Source organism: Guillardia theta (assembly GCF_000315625.1).
Source record: "Guillardia theta CCMP2712 unplaced genomic scaffold GUITHscaffold_47, whole genome shotgun sequence".
Classification (NCBI taxonomy): domain Eukaryota; class Cryptophyceae; order Pyrenomonadales; family Geminigeraceae; genus Guillardia; species Guillardia theta.
The window spans coordinates 432,552-445,608 of NW_005434627.1; the positions used below are offsets into that span (position 1 = coordinate 432,552).

The 13,057-nt window shown below is 53.6% G+C and overlaps 4 protein-coding genes across 4 annotated transcripts in view; 1 reads left to right on the forward strand and 3 right to left on the reverse strand.

The window, feature by feature from the left end:
- The window catches only part of GUITHDRAFT_110749 (hypothetical protein), a gene marked incomplete at both ends in the record, with an annotated part of 837 nt that extends 809 nt beyond the window's left edge, over window positions 1-28 (reverse strand). The window contains one exon of the mRNA XM_005830257.1: window positions 26-28. Coding sequence (XP_005830314.1) covers window positions 26-28 — 3 coding nt within the window. The remainder of the gene's footprint in view (window positions 1-25) is intronic.
- A 741-nt stretch (window positions 29-769) lies between these two features.
- On the reverse strand, window positions 770-2,039 carry GUITHDRAFT_153324 (hypothetical protein). Its single transcript, XM_005830258.1, has 7 exons — window positions 1,709-2,039; window positions 1,603-1,641; window positions 1,514-1,559; window positions 1,438-1,459; window positions 1,123-1,152; window positions 1,016-1,072; window positions 770-796 (listed from the first exon to the last, which is right to left on the reverse strand). Exons 1-6 carry the CDS (start codon window positions 1,918-1,920, stop codon window positions 1,068-1,070), a joined length of 354 nt encoding a protein of 117 aa, XP_005830315.1. The 5' UTR covers window positions 1,921-2,039; the 3' UTR covers window positions 770-796; window positions 1,016-1,067.
- A 3,439-nt stretch (window positions 2,040-5,478) lies between these two features.
- Window positions 5,479-7,148, forward strand: GUITHDRAFT_73189 (hypothetical protein; the record flags this gene model as incomplete). The annotated part of the gene is made up of 9 exons (XM_005830259.1): window positions 5,479-5,638; window positions 5,805-5,930; window positions 5,974-6,020; window positions 6,233-6,306; window positions 6,491-6,528; window positions 6,561-6,622; window positions 6,710-6,746; window positions 6,933-6,996; window positions 7,049-7,148. The coding sequence occupies 9 exons, from the start codon at window positions 5,479-5,481 to the stop codon at window positions 7,146-7,148; spliced, it is 708 nt and encodes a 235-aa protein (XP_005830316.1).
- A 740-nt stretch (window positions 7,149-7,888) lies between these two features.
- GUITHDRAFT_110751 (hypothetical protein) lies at window positions 7,889-8,562 on the reverse strand (the record flags this gene model as incomplete). The annotated part of the gene is made up of 4 exons (XM_005830260.1): window positions 7,889-8,002; window positions 8,061-8,120; window positions 8,164-8,259; window positions 8,317-8,562. 4 exons carry the CDS (start codon window positions 8,560-8,562, stop codon window positions 7,889-7,891), a joined length of 516 nt encoding a protein of 171 aa, XP_005830317.1.
- Between the last annotated feature and the right edge of the window lie 4,495 nt (window positions 8,563-13,057).

A 13,057-nucleotide genomic window follows, 5' to 3' on the forward strand; every position in this document is an offset into this window, starting at 1 on the left:
TGGGGGAGCAGGAGCAGGAGAGCACCATCGAACTTCTTGGATTGAGTTGAGAGGACTGCGAATCCTTCCTTCTGCTCAGCAATACATCAGAACGGAAAACGAAGAGTTGAAGGAGGGGGGTGAGGAGGAGAAGAGAACCAAGGGAAGAAGCAGGAGGAAGAGGATGAGAATGAAGAAATGGGAAAGAATGGGGGAGGGGTTGGAGATGATGATGGTGGAGATTATGATAACGAGAAGGAGGAGGAGGAGGAGACGAGGAGGAGACGAGGAGGGGAGGGGAGGAGGAGAAGGAGGAGAAGGAGGAGGAGGAGGAGGAGGAGGAGGAGGAGAAGGAGAAGGAGAAGGAGGAGGAGGAGGAGGAGGAGGAGACGAGGAGGAGGAGGAGGGGAAGAGGAGGAAGAGATTGCCTGCTCCATGATCGTTCTGATCTCCTCAGCCCATGTCGGCCTCGGGCAAGATTCCTGGCAAATCACATCGAATCAAACCAAACCAACGGTCCTTGTGGGATGTGAGATCGAGATAATGGGTAGAAACTAGCTGACTAGCCGACTAGCTGTCCTTCTTTGTTGATTTCTTTGTTGATGATATCTTCCCCCTCAACACATGGCCGACGTTGCTGTTTGTTCTGACAGGAATTTGTTCTCGATACTCTCATGCCTCTCTTGTTCCTCCTCTTCATCCTCCACCTCCGTTGTCCTTGACATGTACGACCAGCTCTCAGCTCTCAGACCTGATGAGTGCGAATAGCTTCACGCTTCCTTGCTGTTTCCGGATCCACGTTCTCAACCACAGTACCCTGAAAGAAACATCATAATTATCTCCATCATCATCATCATCATCATCATCATCATCATCATCATCATCATCATCATCATGACCATCATCATCATCATAACAATAACCATAATCATCATCATCATCATCGTGATTAACTACATCTACATCGACATCTACATCATCACATTATTCTTATCATTGTCATCGAAAACAAATCATATCATCATATTCGAACAACCTTCACTGAGTGTCCTGGACGGCCTTGGGGGTTCTTTTCTTTGTCATTCTCTTCAAACTGTAAATTCGCGGCTCAATCGCTTTCACTCAGAATTTTCCATCACCAACCTTTGCTCCTGTAACAGAGTCCGAAGCAGACTGAGTTGGCACATTAAGTCAGAGGTGTGCGAGCAGAACCGCAACATGTACATCAATCAATCAATCAATCAATCATCATCACATCAATCTCCATCATCATCATCTCCATCATCAACAACACGGCATCATCAACAACACGGCATCATCAACAACACGGCATCATCATCATCATCATCATCATCATCATCATCATCATCATCATCATCATCATCATCATCATCATAGCAGCAGCAGCATTACTGGCACATCATGCAGCCATCAACACGCCAAGGGATTGAGACGCACCTGCTTGCGCAAGATCAAACTCCTGCCATCAACAAACAGACGTCAGGGACCACGACGTTCTCCTCAACTCATCAACCTGGGAAACGAGCCTCGAAGAACGCTCGCAGACGTCAGAGAAGTCCCTGCTCTCTCTCACAAATCGTTCAAGGCACAACCAGTCCCCACCTCTTGACTGTGGCAGAAGGAATCTGTTCACCGCAGCACCTGATACATCAATACCCTGGTCACCACACAAGCTTCGCCTGAGCGCTGAAACAAGTTGATGTCTCACCCGAGAATGCACGGCTGGTGGGCGTGACGGTAAGGAGGAGGAGGCAAGACAACGCAGGTGCGCGTCCAGGAGAAAACCTGGGATAGAAGAAATACCATTCTCAGTTTTCTGCAGAGCATACACCACCATGCATGCGCCCTCGCTGTTGGTCTCGCAATCTCAGACACAAGAAGATCAAGGAGGAGAGCAGGAAGTGGCTGGCTTGAAAGCATGATGAACAAACGAAGCAAATCTCCACTTCTCTCTCAATCCTCCCCCCCTCCATTCTGCTCCACATAATCTTTGCGCTCCTTCTCTCCGCCAACAATACTAGATCTTGGCGCCCTCGGTTCTGTTCAAGCCCTCGATCCACTTCATCGCTCTCTCTCCTATCTTCCTGCGGGTACTCCTTCTCATTGTTCTCATCAGCCCCGCTCCTCTTCATTCTCCTCCTCTCCTTCTTACCTAGTCAGCATTTCGCCTTTATATCCTGCTAACAAGAATTTGCTACAAGCACCTGAGGCAGACTTGTTGTTCGTGGCAATTTTTACACCGATCGGACCGGCGCCGCGGGCCGCCGCCGATCGGCCCGGCTGGGCCCGCCTGAGGCAGACTTGTTGTTGGGCCCGCCTGAGGCAGACTTGTTGCACCTGAGGCAGACTTGTTGTTCGTGGCAATTTTTACACCGATCGGACCCATTGGCGCCGCGGGCCGCCGCCGATCGGCCCGGCTGGGCCGGATTACTAACTTAGTAAACTCAGGCCAGTGATACCTTCACTCGGCAGCCAGACGGTTACTAATCCTGGACTCAGTCAGCATGTCACATGCCGTTTTTGACAATGATGGAATCAGTACCGGCGCTGCGGGGCCGCGCCCGGCGGGCCGTCCCGGCCGCGGGCCGCCTGACAGTGAGCAGCCTACTGCCAGGCTCAGCCTGTGAGTCACAGTGGCTGCCAGCCTGTCAGTGAGGCCCAACTGGCAATGATTGCCCGGGTTTCAAGTATGAGGCAAGTTTGGTAGTCACATGATCGCCGCTTGAAGTTCCCGAGTCTTCCGAGTCACAGCGGCCGCGTCACCATCGGATCGCCCCGCCGCGGGGCCGGGCGCCGCACTCCTGGCGGCAAGACATCATTGAATGCGGCGGCCGCGGCTGCCCGGGCCTGACCGTGCCGGCCAGCTGAGGCTCAGTGACCCGGTGCCTCAGCTGCCGACCCGGTCACGGGTACTGCTGAGTGCGACAGTCGGACGCCGGGTCCGATCGGCCCGGCGCGCTCAGGAGCCGGGCGGGCCGCCCGGCCGGCCGCCGCAGTGACTCGCCGGGCCCGGGGCCAGCGGCTGCCAGGCGGCCCGGAGGAGGCTGAGTCCGACCGTCCGACGAGCTGCAGTCACGGTGCAGCCGCCGCGGCCGCCGCGCCGGGACCCGGGAGTCGGCGGAGCCTGCGGCGGGTCACCGGGTGCCGACTCGGCGGCTGGCCCGGCACGCTCTCCGAGGCCGCCTGACCGTACTAGCCCGGCCTCTCAGAGTCAGTCGGATTGGCCTACCGGGTACTCGGCGGATCACATCTGGCAACTTGCCAGCAAGTTCACTGACTCGTGAGGCTTTAAGACGGTTAACTTCGCCGCCAACCCGGGCAATTTTCGGAGTTTCAACGGTTCGGAGTAACTGAGCCTTCACCGTGACAATGATGCGCCGCGGAAAGATTCAACCGTGGTGCACTGTGGCTCGTTCTGATTCATGTTCAACTCATTACTGTGCCAGTGCCACTGCCGGGTGTCGGACACGGCCCGGCCGGCCGCGCTGGGCCGCGGCACGGTCGCTTTAACTCAGGCCCCCGCCGGCCCCGGGCCCGGCCCGCGGGCCGGGGCCCCAAAGCACGCGGCGCGCCGCCGCGCGGCCGGGCGCCGGGCCTGCCGGGGAGCCCTCTGGGGCGGGCTGTTGTAAAAGTACCCTACCCATGTGGGAGAAGTTTTGAAGATCCTCCTACCCCACCCCATCGCACCCTCGAACTTCCGAATTGATTTTACTTTTGGCGACCCTTTTCATGTATCATAGACCCCCCTACCCCATGAATTATCTACCCCTACCCACCTATCGACATACAAACACCCCTCCCTTTACTCATCAAAGTACCCCCCCACCAAGTTTCATTTATAATAGACTTTGATTACCCTGCCTCAAATCTCCTCATCCCTACCCTACCCCCTCGTCCTCCTACCCCTACCCCTACTCTTTTGATGGCTCCAACTCTTTATGAAACAGACGACACTGACCCCACCCCTGGGTTGGCTGTATATAAATAGTACCGGTGGTATCGCAGTACCCCCCAATTTGATGAAAAAGTTGGGGTACTCATGGACATTCACAAATCCCATCAACCATCAGCTGCGGAGGACCCCTGTCTCCCATATTTAACCCCTACCCCACCTTAACCCATGACTTCTTCTTTACAGTACCCCCTATTTAACCACAACCCCCATCACCCCCTACCCCTAGACTTACCTATCGCTCTACCACCCTACCCACCTTCGTGCAGGCACACGGCCGCTCCTTCCCCGACGCCATGGAGGATGACATGGAGGGGGAGGAGGGAGTAGAGAGGAGGGGGGGGAGGCAAGCATGGCAGAGCTGAGAGGTCGATGATGCAGGAAAGCAAGAGGGTTGAAGAGCTGACGAGAAGGGTGGACAGCTGATGCTAGGGATGGCGATCAAGGTCTTGTCGTGGGTTGTGACGAATTTGCGAGAGCTACACGTGAGAAATGGGGATGGGAGAAGCAGAGAGCATACCGATGCAGAGTGAGGTGGAGTTGGGAAATACTGAACGTTAGAATGCTCCGAGACCATTGTTTCTTGCTTATCAATGTCCGATGGAGCTGCCGAAGCATGTGACTGCACCTTGGTACTTCCATGGCGCGTTTATGAGCGTTGTGGTAGATGTGAGTAGGAGATTGTAGGGTGGAGGCAGGGATGGAAGTCAGAGATGTACAGGACATTGAAACGTATCATGTAGAACATAACCTTGATGCGATTGTAATGAGGATGATCAAACGTAGCGCTATCGAGCTCCGATAACACGTCAGACTAAGGGGCAGACACTTGTAATGGCGTTTTGTTGGTGTCGGATTGCTCGAAGGTAGCAAGCAGTATGTTGCAGCAGCAGAATACAGCAGTCAAATACATCGTGATCGCGCACCACCACCTCTTCCTCTTCTTCATGCTTCTTGTTCGACCGCGTTTGATTTCTTTTGTTTCAGTGCTTGACCTCCGTCGACAACGCCGTTCTCCTCCTCCTCCTCCTCCTCCTCCTGACCTTCCTCTAGAGCCGTACCACTTCAGCTGCTGTGATATCATTCACCTGTGCTGAGAGGAGAAAGGAATACCGTCGCACTGCTGGGCTCGGTCACACCTGTGCTGCGGAGGAGCGTAAGGAGGTAGGATGGGAACTACCAGGACAGAGCTGAGGGACAGGACGGTCAAGCCAACGAAGGAGCACGCGAAACAGCAGGAGCAGCCGCGCCTGAGGATCCACGGCTCCAAGTTGTCCGCTATCAGTATGAGCACGGCGTCGGTGATGCTGGTGTTCGTGGTTGGGCTGATCGCAGTTGTCGTCTCCTCCAACGCTGCAGTGCCGCTGGAGATGAAGAAGGATGTGCAGGACAGCGAGCCTGACCTGAAGATGAACGAGATCCAGCACAAGATCATCGAGGCGGCAAAGGCTCGCAACTTTGACGACGTGCTTGTTCTGGCGGCCAAGGCCAAGAGGAACAAGGAGTTTGAGCAGGTGTACGACGAAATGAGGGCGTTCCATGGCTACTCCACCCTCCAGGTCGACGCCTTCTTCTCCTCCCTCATGATGATCATCGTCTCCGAGCTCGGAGACAAGACGTTCTTCATCGCTGCCGTGCTCGCGATGAAGAACCCCCGTAGCACGGTCCTTGCCGGAGCCCTTGGAGGTTCGATGCGTCCCCCGCCTCACTCCTTCCCCTCCCATCTCTCCGTCACTCCTTTCCTTCCCCTCCCTCTTCATCTCTTCCTCACTCCTTTCCCTCCCTTCTCATCTCTCCCTCCCCTCACTTGTATCACCCTGCTCTGTCCTTCCATGATTGCCGTTGCCCGCAGCTCTCTGGGTCATGACGGTGCTTTCTGCTGCTGCTGGCTTCGCTCTCCCCAACCTTATCCCGAGGATGTACACCCACTACGCCTCCGTCTGCCTCTTCATCTTCTTCGGGGCGAAGCTGCTCAAAGGTGAAGGGAGGAGGAGGGACGGGGGCCTCTGACAGTCTGCCAGACGCCAAAGACATGCAGACGTCTGGGCCCAGCGAAGAGCTCGAGGAGGTAAAGATAAAGCCCGTGCCTACTCCTCCTGCTCCTTGTCCTGGTCCTGGTCCTGGTCCTGGTCCTGGTCCTGGTCCTGGTCCTGGTGCATGTCCTGGTCCTGGTCCTGGTCCTGGTGTCCTCAACTCCCTTCTGCTCCTCCCCTGCTTCCAGGAGCATCCTGCTGTCCGCTTGCTGTTCTTCTGCCCTCCTCTTCTCATCTCCATCCCCAGGTCGAGGCGGAGCTGAACAAGACGGATAAGAAGAAGAACACAGATCTTGAATCAGGTGCCTCACCCTCTCTGATGTAAACCCGGGAACTAACCGATGACTCTCCCCTTTCTCCTTCCTATTTCCCTCCTGCTCCTCCTGCTCCTGCTCCTCCTGCTCCTGCTCCTCCTGCTCCTCCTGCTCCTCCTCCTCGTCGTCGTCGTCTCCCCGTCTTTGTCTCTTGCTCCTCCAGAGAATGGGTTGGTAGCGGGGACGCTCAGCAACGGCGTCCTCTGGCAAGGTAGCATATTGCTGGATCGTTCCTTCCCTCCTGATCAGCTCTCCCTGCAGCGTTCACCTTGACGTTCCTTGCCGAGTGGGGAGATCGATCGCAGATCGCGACCATAGCGTTGGTAAGCCTGCTGCTGCTGCTGCTGCTGCTCCTCCTCCTCCTCCTCCTCTTCCTCGTTCTCGTGCTCTGCTTGACTTCGCTTTCTCAGGCCGCGCAGAAGGATCCGATCGGAGTGACAGTCGGAGGTGAAGAGAGTTTTGACTCCTCCGCTCCTTCCCTTGTTGCCCCTCTTTTCCTTGCCATCCCTCTTCCTGTCTCCCTCCCCTGTCTCCCTCCCCTCTCTCGTTCCTGCACTCTCCTCCTTTCTTCTCTATCCGCCTCCCCACTCTCTCTTTCCCCTTCCCCTCTCCCCTTCCTCAAACTCTTGTCAGGCATCGTGGGGCATGCCGCGTGCACGGCGCTAGCAGTGATGGGAGGCAGGATGCTTGCAGCAAGGTTAGCGGCCCGGCTCTCTCAGCAGGGCAGCAGCATCCTAACGCCCTTGTAGGATCTCAGAGAGGACAGTAGCGATATCAGGAGGCCTGCTCTTCCTCGTCTTCGCCATCCACGGCCTCTGGCAAGGAGGCTCGTCGCTCAACAACGCGTGAAGGAGGAGCGACAGGACGGGCAGCGGCGGCTGCCTTGCAGTTTTCTTTGCGTCCCCCTTCAAATTTTGTAAAACATTCCGGATTCTTCAATGGACCGCACAAGCTTCAGCCTCTTCCCCTCTTAATCCTTGAAGTTTCTTTAGCTGCTCCTCCTCCTGCTCCTCCTCCTGCTTCCTGCTTCCTGCTTCCTGCTTCCTGCTTCCTGCTTCCTGCTTCCTGCTCCTTCTCCTTCTCCTTCTCCTTCTCTTGCTCCTTCTCTTGCTCCTTCTCCTCCTCCTGCTCCTGCTTCCTTCTCCTTCTCCTTCTCCTTCTCCTGCTCCTGCTCCCCTCTGCTTCTGCCCTTGAATTCGTCCCTGCTGCCCTTGACTCTTCCACTGCTTTTTCTCCTGTCCTTAGTTCTGCTCCTTCTCCTGCTCCTGAATCTCTTCTGCCCTTGCCCCCAACCTCCCATTCGGGTGTTCTAGCGTTTCAGCTGCAGAGGCTTCTTCTCTGTCGACCTCTCCTCCTATCCCCTGGTCTCCCTACTTTCGTTTTCCTCCGCTCGCTCTAGCCCTCCTATTTTCTCCCAATGTCTGATCTCCCTCCCCCTTTCCCTCTTTCCAACCTTGCAAGCGTCTCAAGCATGTAACGGCATGTTCACGTACGCGATGTTTATTATCACAATCACAAGGTCGAGAGCTCAACTAGGTCAGCGATCCCACTACAAGATACCACAAAACTTCCAACGATGGGCTGACTTGTCAGCACGAGCCCAGCTGGAAGTTGGCTACTGTTATCCCCATGTCTACTACCCGTCCAGTCGCCGCCATGGCTCGGTGCCTGAGCCCAGGGACCTGAGCTGGGCGCCTGGCTTGCTTGCAGCACGAGGCCGTAGCAGGGATGGCAGGATGCCTTCTGCTCCTCCCCTCTGACCTGAAGCTCCTCCTGTACTCCAGACATCCCGTGCCGCCCGTGCTGTTGCCTCGCGAACCCCTGACCCCACGATCACAAAGGACGCGCACCACAGAGCTCTTACCTTCCTCGCCCTCCTCCGCTGCCCTTGATGTGTGTACGGCCATCGCTGCAGCCCGAGCCTCCTACATGCTACCTTCAACGTGGACCTCCCCACCCCCTGCCGAGGACAAGGCAAGGTCAGCTCCTGCCTCCTCCCTCTCGACATCGCACTCACCATCCTTTGTGCTGCCTCTCCCAGAGGAAGGGCGAAGAAGGGCTCAAGGCTGGCCATGGTAACACTTGCCAGGTTGAGCCCCTGGCTGACGGAGCCGACGGCTTCCTCCTTGAAACCTCCTCGAGCGGTGGATGAGCTCGCACGTTCTTCCTTGGCAGCCTCTCGCAAGAGGATGTTGCTGAGGTTATCAGGAACCACCCATGACTCCGTGTCAAACCATTCTCCTCCGTCGTCTTGGCTCGTCATGCTCAGATCTTGACCGCAGTGCCCGGAAAGTCGTAGGACGTAAGCCGCTTGCTCCAACTTGGGGGTGGAGGAACACCAAGCTCGAAATGTTGCGCACCTGAGTGTGGGAGAGAGCAAGGAATGCAGACCGATGAGGGCAAGATAGTGATACAGGGAGGGAGATAGGACGGAGAAGCTTGCGCAAGAGCCCGGGAAGCGATGGAGTATGGACAAACCAGGAGGGAAATGTTACAATATTCCTCGCAAACCCAGGGAGGGATCAGTTCAAGATAAGCGAAGGTAGTGGGGGGATAGAAAGCGGATGAAGTAAGATTTGCTGGATGATTTAATGATGTTTGTGAAGACGATGTTGCTGCTGCTGATTGTGATGGCGATGAAGAGGAGGTGGTGGTGAAGGCGTTGGGGGAGAGGGAGGGATACAGTATCGTCTACTTGAGCACAGTTTTAACAGCACCTCCCTCATCTTTTTTTCTCATTTTCGGAAGTCACGTTACCCAGTCATGGAACTGACTTTTTTTTCGTAACACGGATGCCACTCTAAATGTATTTTCGGACAAATTGTAAAATGGATATGTCGGAGATCTTGTCGAAAGCGATCTATTTCAAACCTACAGCCTCTTAATCTTTAAAGTTAGGGTCGCCGGATACGAACCCTTCTGTAGTTGATACTGCAACATGTCAATGCATTTTCATAGAGGGATGATAATCCGGTGATAGAATCACACTTGTTCTGCTATCACGTTTGGATGGAAAGCTTGCAGATATTCAGAGCGAGCTCATGACGATTTTAAAGTGTCTGCGCAACGAGAGACTCTATTTGGCTCGGTGCAATATGAACGCATGGATCGTATGATTCAAGAAGAAATGTTTTTCAAGTGTAATGCCTCTTCTGAAGTTTATCAGGGTAAGATACAGATTTCAATGGAATCTAGATCCATAAGAATCAACTTGCGGAGTTATGACGAGCCTGGAGAGGAAGCTTCGATCCCTATAGAGTAGCACTTTGTTTTCCCCTTGTTGGTAAACGGCCAGCGGTTAACTCCAAGTTTCCTACACACGTACTTCATCGTAGATCGACCGATTCCCTGGATATTGAAGTGAGCGACATTCTTGAATATAGACAAACAGCATGAAATAACTTACAATGGCAGTAGCTGCGTCTTCCATACTGAGGTGGAAGTGCTGGGATATCATGGCTCTAGTTAGCCGAATCTTCACGCACTTCACCCTGGAAACCTTTCTGGAATTGACAATCACGCTTGTTTCTTGCAGATCCCTCGCTCTTGCAGCTGCATTATCTTCTTGCTGATTTCTGATCGTCGCCTCAGGGAGGGGCGGTTCGTGTCCTGTTTCACATTGTACATGTGCACATTGTTTGTAATCGCTTTCGAACTCGTTTGTGATCAGGTTTGTCGGATCTATGGGCAGAGAAAATGTCCAAAGCGCACCCTTGTCCTCGCTTTCGAGAAAATCATGCATGTTTGCAACCTCATTCTGATACACAGCATCGAAATGGTAGCTGTTCATCGTTGCCTGCTATTTCCTCTTTTCGATATGTTCCCTTTCTTTCAATCTTTGATGCTCGATTTGGAATAACCAGTTCAGGAGCACAATCAAGTATTGGGATGCGTGCTGTGCGTGCTGTGCGTGCTGTGTGGGATCGAAGGCTTTTGAAGGGAAGGCGAAGGAGCCAATCACGGAGAGAGATTTCGGGGGTCGACGGCTTTGTCATCCGGGGGTCCCCTGTTCATGCGAAAAAGATCATTTCCAGTTTTCGAGACTCATCTTCGAGATACCACATTACAAGTCTACTTGAAGTGTTGCGTTTGTCGCATCCCGCCAGACTGTCGGCGGGCTCACGAATTTGAAAAGAGTTTTTTTCGTACAAGGAGGCCGTCCCCCCCTACACAAGCTCGCCTCAGTTCATCAGGCACCCGAAGGGGGTCAGAGGAAAGCAAGTCCGCCCCAGTGCTTGAAGCCCGCATCAGCATGACTGGCACGTTGTGACAACCAGAGGCGGGCTTGCTGACCCGGTTTAATCTTACAAGTCATTTTAAAGGCTGCGTGACAGACGATCCCCACGCAGGCGTAAGCCGTCAGCTCGCCGTAGATCCGTCAGCAGGTCCCATGAGTCGTATCACGGACACTCCGCCCTCACACTGCACCTTCCGCCCAGATATACTTGAAATACTTTGGCCCGCCGCCTAGCATACCAAGTTGTATCGGAGGGTTGGGGGGAGTGAAGGAAACAACACGATTGTTTCACAGCCCTTGATATGCCCCAGTGCTCCTGTCATACTTTCACCTACAGCGCACATAAGAGTCATTTCCTAGAGCAGCAATCAGTGTAGGTTGATCGTTCACCAACTTTGTTAATGCAAGTGACAGCAAGCATGTGAAAGCTTTAGTCCCCTGTTGAGGTCATCTGAGATCTGATTATGATGGCAGAGATCAAAGACGCGGCAAGGACTTTTTCATCGTAGACATCAAGCTACAGCTGAGGTGTTGGAGCATGAAGATGTTGGTAGGGTACAAGACATCCACACCGGCATTCGATGCTCTCGCTTCTCTCTACATGGACATGTGCTTGGTCGGCCCCTCGTGAGACCCCGGAAAACGCTCAGATGTCTGGAGGTGTTGACAGCAGCAAAAGTATCCGGGAGCCTTTCGAGACAGAAACAAGCGCAATGCTGGGAGGGTGGAACGAAGACGACGGGATGAATGAGTCATGGGCAATTCAGATCCCTTCCATGCCTTGGAGTCCAGCGAACGAGGACAGAAACAGAGCTGAGATGGACTCTGAGGAGGGAGAGGGCCCTTCTTTGGCAGCCTTTGGGTGGCAGCTTGAAGGGTCCTCCACGACTAGTGAAGATGGGCAGGAGGGGTCGACATATATCCAGCCGGAGGAGGGCAGGGCTGAGTATGTGGAGGTGAACTCGAGAAAGCTGTCAAGGAAGAGGTGCGTCAGAGTGAAGATAGACAGGGAGGTGCTTTCAAGACATTTCCACCTGAGCATGGAACAAGCAGCCTCATCGATTGTGTGTGCTTGCCCTGACTTGTTGTGTTTGTTCCGACACTGATCGCTGCCCCAGGGGATCGGGAAATCTACAATGAAGTACGTGTGCCGGAGGTTGGGGATCCAGAAATGGCCTTACACGACCAAGGGGCAGAGGTGGAGGGAGCAGGTGAAGGAGGCTGATCCAAGCTGATTCTTCGCCTTCTGAGCCCAACAGGGTTGTACTCACGATCCTGTTTTTTAATATGTCCGAACAGCGTCAGATATGCGCTACGTAGATCAGTTGACGACTTCAATCCTGTTCCGATGAGCTATTGGAAGAATTCCCTGCTCCTCCTCCTTCTCCTTCTCCTGCTCTTTTCTCTCCTCCTGCTCCTGCTCCCCTTCCCCCCCTTCCTCCTCCATGATGATAGCAAATCTCGGGCACCATCTTTTCATTTTCCTTGGAATTCTCGTGATGTCATGTTTGACGTCAATCAGGCCATGATTGGTGAACAGACTACTTTCATCAGCTCTTTTCCCCCATCGAATGCTGGATGTAGATTTCTTGCGTAGTGCTACGAAGATGTACTTGACACGAGCACCAGATCACTACAAGAACCAAACAAACCAACCAACCTTCTCACTTTATGATCTTTCTATCCACCAGGCCTCACTGCACTACTACCTATCTCTCAATTCTTGATGTTTACGTACTTCTGGCCAGACACTATATACAAGGGTCATCTCATTACCAAGATGCTGCCTGTATGACGAGACAACAGCTGGCAGGGTTCCTACGAAAGGAACAAGGCGGAAACCAGGAGTCAGATGCTGACATAATGACATGTTGATCGTCAGGAGATCTTTTGATGTCATTGCAGTGATGCATTGATCGAAGAGCAGAGGCAATTGGGTGAGAACAAGTATACTTGACAACCCGGCTGTCATCCCATTTCGTTACACTTGAAGCCTCTGTTGCTGGTGCTGGTGCTGGTGCTGGTGCTGGTACTGGCGCTGGAACCTGAAAATACCAGTAATGGGATCACCCTACCCTGTGCTGTATCCATGAGGATCCGGAATCACGGATACTCGCCGGATACTCTCTATTTTTAAGCGGACGCTTCCCCAGCGTTCGGCCTCCTGAATTCCCCCCACTTGCATGCACAGCAAGTGTGGTGTTTGTGCGTAGTTTACCTTCAAGTAAATTTAGAGACTTCTATCTTGTCCTTCTCTATCTTCTTCATCCTTGCTTTACTCGTGACGTCGACAATCTCTGTGTTGTGTATACAATACCCTGCATGATTTACCAGACCAAAACAGGTCTTGCTCTCCAGACGTCTCTCGTAAATCGTCTATTGTAATCAAAGCAACAGCACCAGTTCTATCGTTGAATCAGAGTACATCACCAGCATCAGCTGATGCTGTCTAGACGTGATTCACTCTACCCTGCATAGACGTCTAGAGAGCACAGACGTCTAGAGAGCAAGACCTGTTTTG